This window comes from Trichechus manatus, unplaced genomic scaffold (assembly GCF_000243295.1).
Source record: "Trichechus manatus latirostris isolate Lorelei unplaced genomic scaffold, TriManLat1.0 scaffold00096, whole genome shotgun sequence".
Lineage (NCBI taxonomy): Eukaryota > Metazoa > Chordata > Mammalia > Sirenia > Trichechidae > Trichechus > Trichechus manatus.
In genome coordinates, this window is record NW_004444032.1 from 7,240,061 (window position 1) to 7,246,060 (window position 6,000).

Here is a 6,000-nt window from a genome sequence, read left to right on the forward strand (position 1 = left end):
ACCGTCAGGGGAAAATGTCAAAAAGAGCAGTCTTCATTTTGTCTATTTTATTTAGAGATGAAATAGGTAATGATGTATTTATTTAATTAGGGATCTCTAATAACAAATTCCAATCTAAAGATTTTGTATTGTCAGCCTAATTCTACAAGCAATATTTATTTTTAACTTATTTAACTTATTTATTTTAAGCTTAACGTCTTGCATTTACATTTATCTCACTGACTTACAAGCCTGCAATGTGCTTACGCAATTGAATTTGACATTTTAATGTTGTGTTGACCTTGAAAATGGCATTTTATGACTGACTTTGAATTATGAATCTTCTTTTCTCATTGGGATAATTTCTTTAATGAAGGTTTAAAGGAGCTAAAGGAAGTGCTCTTCGTGAAGATATTTATGTCTTACATGAAAATGGAACTTTGGAAATTCCTGTGGCCCAAAAGGACAGTACAGGAACTTATACGTGTGTTGCAAGGAATAAATTGGGGGTGGCAAAGAATGAAGTTCAGTTAGAAATCAAAGGTAAGGCAGAAGTCATGATTTCTTTTTTCAACTTCTATGTGACTTTAAGCAAATTCTCCAGCTTTGGCAATGGATAACAATAACATTAAATTTCAGATCCAACAAGGATCATTAAACAGCCTGAATATGCAGTTGTGCAAAGAGGGGGGACGGTGTCCTTTGAATGCAAAGTGAAGCATGATCATACCTTAATCCCCACTGTCATGTGGCTGAAGGACAACGGTGAGCTGCCCGATGACGGAAGGTATTTGAAGATGGTTTATTTCCTTTCTCTTCTTTCTCTTTAAGCCGATATTAAACTAAAGCTTTATTGGATAGTGACTCAGCAGTGAGTTTTTTTATGTTTCTGAAGACTGCTGTCTCCAAAATAAAGAGATAAGCATTTTCTCCCTGCTGTAAAGTGTCAGGACCTAAAAAGTTATCACCTTATTGAAATAAGACACTGTGAACATTTGTCGATCTTTGTGTGTTGGTCTCCTCTGTAACTTGGAATGGGAAAAACCCTTCAGGCCTTGGACAGTGTCTATTGTTTTGTACTTTGTGCAGTGAAGTCTCAACACACATATGATCTTGTTAATCACCAGAGTAAGCCTGGATCCTTGTCAGTATAGGACACTAGTTGTTATTTGGATAGTGAGTTTTATTTTGATTTTATCTAAAGCCAGTGAAAGGAAAAAATAAAATAAAGAAGATAAAGCATTTAAAAGAGCTTGAGCATGCTGCAGTTTGGAATGGGAGAAAGGCCAGGCTGTTTTCCAGGTGAGTTCCTCAATTTGACGTAGTCAGTACACTGAGTTGAATGAATGAATTTTAGCAGTAACAGAGTGACTACAAGCATCGCCACCGATTGGAAAGAAGAATATTGCATTCTGGTGGAAGTGGTTCCTATGGTTTTCATGCAGCTGACCTAAACCCATTGTCCCTAAATTCTGCTCTGTTGCTTACTGCCAAAAAAAAAAATGAGCTGCCATTTAGTGGATTCCAACTCATAGCAATGCCACGTGTTGCAGAGTAGAACTGTACTTCATAGGGCTTTCAAGGCTATAACCTTTTGGAAGCAGATTGCCAGACCTTTCTTCTGAGGCACCTCTAGGTGGGTTCAAACTGCAATCATTACAGTTAGTAGTCAAGTGCTTAACTGTTTGTGCTATCCAGGAACTCACTTACTAATAGCCCCCAAAAAGCTTTTGTGGACTTCTCATACCTATGCCCAGAGTTGTCATCTAGTTCTATGCTTCAACTGGTCAGTTTTATTTGTGGAATCTGCTTTGATATGGACAAGAAGGTTAAGTCTGCCAAAGCTTTCACATGGAAATTACCCAAGAAGATATTTTATGATTTATACAACTTCATTAAAACCACACATGGATCCCATATACATTGATTTTTGACCTACTGAGTCATTTTTCATATCCACAAGTTATCTCTGTAAAACCTTAGTGGAGATTGCTGATCTAAATCTTCCTGTTTCCAGTGATAAAACAGATTACTATTCTTTGCCTTTACTTTCTCCTGTGAGAGTTTACAATAAGCCCTAGTGGCACAGCGGTTAGGTGCTTGCCTGCTAACTGAAAGGTTGGCAGTTCAAACCCACCAGCTGCTCCGCGGTAGAAAGATGTGGCAGTCTGCTCCTGTAAAGATTCCAGCCTTAGAAACCCTATGGGGCAGTTCTACTCTGTCCTATAGGGTTGCTATGAGTCGGAATTGATGACAGTGGGATGAGAGTTTATGCATTTGGCAAAAATGACAAAATTTCTGCAGTAAGTAATAAATTATTTTAACATAATGACTTTGTTAGAAATGGAGCTGGGTGAGTGGTTTTCACATGTTTCTTAGCAGCTGAGGCCTTAGTAAAGACCTCTCTCTAATAAGAGTAACTGGAAAGCTGCCCCGCCCCACCTCACCTCCGATGCCCCTGAGAACTTTAAGGAAGCTCCAAAGACTCCAAAGTCATGGTCGAAAGTCACTGTATCAGATGACTTAATATCCCTTCTAACCCAAGATTTTAATTCAAGTATTTAAATTGTTTTCCAGCTGTAATCATTATTAAAGAGATACAGATTGTGTAGATTTAGCTCTAATGCACTGCAAATTTTATCACCTTTTAAGTTCAAGCAGTTTCCTCATGCCAATAAAGCAATCACAGGTGTGGCTGGATGCTCATTTCAGCTGCTCTGAATGTGTCACATTCACAGGTTCACTGTCGACAAGGACCGTTTGGTGGTAGCTGATGTAGGTGATGACGATGGGGGAACTTACACGTGTGTGGCCAACACAACTCTGGACAGCGTTTCTGCCAGTGCTGTGCTTAGCGTCGTGGGTAAGAACCAGAGTGAATACAGCACAACCAGCTGCCCTGTATTAGGTTGAAACGAAAAAAAGAGAAATTATAAATATTAAATGTTTGCTTGTTATATGTTTACAGTTTTATAGGTGAGTTAAATATCCATGTTTTTCTCCTTTGGAAAAAAAATGTCTTCGAGGCAATTATTTCAGCGTACACATACTCTGTAGCAGCACTGGGATAAAAGGGTGGATATGGACACTAGTGATATTTTTATAAGAAAATGGGGGAAAATAATCTACTTTTATTTAAAAGCCAGAGTTTTTCGCCCTAAATTATTACTGCATGTTTATCAATTCCATGTCTCCACAGCTAAACATAGAGCTTACTATTATAATCTTAATCATGTGTAATCTTTGTCTTCTTGTGCTATCTTGCATCTTTCCATGACTAATTTTGATTAAAATCCTTTATATTAATGTCCTTTCTAGCTCCTACTCCAACTCCAGCTCCCATTTACGGTAAACTAATACGAGTCTTCTTTCTCTATTTTCTGTCAAACCATCTCATATTCGCAGAAAAAATTAATTACTTTGCTTTCTCCATCACGTCATTATGTTACTTTAAGGAAAAGGGCTCAGTGGACTGTTCTTTGTGTTACCCATTTACTGCTGTCGATCATCCCTTATTATGCCCTGCAATTTTTCACTGAGTATTTTGCCAGTCATTTCTAAATATTTCATGTATTATTATAAAATCATTTCACCTAATAAAAGTCTCTTTAATATAATTTCCTTGTCAACAGCCATCATCCACATTTCACGCAGTGAAAAAGCTACTTAAAATACCATTTCACCAATTAGGTTTTTACTTCAGTCCCATCAAAACTGTTTTGGAAAAAATAAGCATTGATTGGGGATTCCATTTTCAAAAAGTTTACACAAGAACAGAAATGGATGTTGAGAACAACATTTGGCCTTTGTATCAAAGAAAACGGATTCACTGTGTGGTGACCAAAGAAAGAGCATTAAAGAAAGACCGAAAGAGGCATGGCACCCATGATGTATGATTTTTCTGAGTCTGGAAAATAAATGAGGAATTACTTCCAGAAATATTTGTGTTTACAGAAACCTCGTTTTACTCAGCACATAAATAGAAAAGTTAATGTTGTGGCATAATTCTCACTTGGATTTTACATTTAAAAAAAAGGCCATTGCCTTAGAGTTGATTCCAACTCGTCGTTAATTATCCAACTCAATAGCCTTTCCCTTGCAAACATTCACTGCTTCTTTACCGATAGGAAAAAAGTGCCCAGATTTTTATATGGCTTCTGGTTCTCCAAGAGTCAGAGGGCTACCTGGATCAAAGCCAAGAAAAGGACCAAGGAAGAATGTTAACTCCCTGGGGCTCAGAAACACCATTAAAAGAGGCAGACATGTTTGGGGGCACCTTTGTCCCAACAAAGTGTCTGTACCCTGGTGTCTCTGAGAGTAAACACATGTCCCCAGGTGCCTGACTATTGTATGGAAAATCTGCTTACATAAGCATACTGAGGCTGCCTCGATAACATCCATTTTAGAATTCCCTTTAAAATATCAATATTCTTCAGAAACCCCCACATCTGTAATTTAACATGTTTCAGAGAGAACATTTGAATCTTTTTTAAACAGCAAATTTTATTTGTCTGTCTTCGTTTTTCAGCATTTGCCCCTCTTTATTTCCTACTTGTTAGAAACTAAGCTTTGGTATTATTTTTTATGTTTGTGCACATTCATTTTTCTGAGGAGACACACTGAGAGTGCTGATGGACCACACATCACTGCGTCACTGATGGGGGTTACAAATGATTTAGTCCCATTGAAAAAACAAGCCAGCAGAACTCAGTAATGGGTTACCTCGGGTGTGCTTGTGTGTCCCCAGCAACCTCAGTCTTTTCCGTTTTCTTCCCATTGCATGCCATTGGCCATTAGTTGTGGTGTGTCTTTAAGAGGCCCCCTCTTGAATAGCATCACGAATAAAGGAGAGCCTCGTGAAGACAATGGTTAACCATGACGTGTGTTTTTGATCTGCAGATGTCCCGAATCCTCCCTTTGATTTAGAATTGACAAATCATCTCGACAAAAGCGTTCAGCTCTCATGGACACCTGGTGATGACAACAATAGCCCTATTACAAGTACGTGGCATCATTTGATTTATCCCAGAAACTTAATGGCCATGTTTTAAGGAAATTTATAATATGCAACTTGAATTCCTTGCAGAGATATTTTCTGGCATTCTTTCTTCTTTACTGATAGGACAAAAAATGCTTCTATTTATTTATGGACTCTCTTCAGAGCCAGAGTTTTGTCTGTTTACAGCTTCTGGCAGGTGGCACTCATTAGTTGCTGAAGATGTTAACTAAGCAAGTATGCTTTTGTTTTTTGTTTAAGATCTGTGAACATCACCTTAAATTTTTACCACAATAAGAAGATGAATTTTAAATTGTTGTTGTTGCTGTTAGGTGCTGTCTAGTTGGTTCCGACTCATAGGAACCCTAAGTACAACAGAATGAAACACTGCCTGGTCCTGCACCATCCTCACAATGGTTTTTATGCTTCAGCCCATTGTTGCAGCCCACTGTGTCAATCCATTTCCTTGAGGGTCTTCCTCTTTTTCACTGACCCTCTACTTTACCAAGCATGATGTCCTTCTCCAGGGACTGGCCCCTCCTAATAACATGTCCAAAGTATGTGAGACGAAGTCTTGTGATCCTTTCTTCTAAGGAGCATCCTGGCTGTACTTCTTCCAAGACAGATTTGTTCATTCTTCTGGTAGCCCATGGTATATTCAATATTCTTCGCCAACACCATAATTCAAATGAATCAATTCTTCTTTGGTCTTCCTTATTCATTGTTGAGCTTTCGCATGCATATGAGACGATTGAAAATACCATGTCTTGGATCAGGTGCACCTTAGTCCTCAAACTGACATCTTTGCTTTTGAACACTGTAAAGAGATCTTTTGCAGCAGACTTGCCCAATGCAATGCGTCATTTGATTTCTTGACTGCTGCTTCCACAAGTGTTGATTGTGGATCCAAGTAAAATGAAATACTTGACAACTTCAATATTTTCTCCACTTATCATGATGTTGCTTATTGGTCCAGTTGTGAGGATTTTTATTTTCTTTATGTTGAGGTGTAATCCATACTGAAG

At 38.2% G+C, this 6,000-nt stretch overlaps 1 protein-coding gene across 2 annotated transcripts in view; it reads left to right on the forward strand.

The window, feature by feature from the left end:
• Positions 1-6,000, forward strand: part of NRCAM (neuronal cell adhesion molecule) — a 95,256-nt gene that overhangs the window by 38,313 nt on the left and 50,943 nt on the right. Inside the window, exons 14-18 of one of the 2 annotated variants that reach the window (XM_004382586.2) lie at positions 356-522; positions 619-766; positions 2,718-2,842; positions 3,298-3,327; positions 4,879-4,980. In XM_004382586.2, coding sequence (XP_004382643.1) covers positions 356-522; positions 619-766; positions 2,718-2,842; positions 3,298-3,327; positions 4,879-4,980 — 572 coding nt within the window. The remainder of the gene's footprint in view (positions 1-355; positions 523-618; positions 767-2,717; positions 2,843-3,297; positions 3,328-4,878; positions 4,981-6,000) is intronic. The other variant, XM_023737038.1, reaches the window with a different exon arrangement.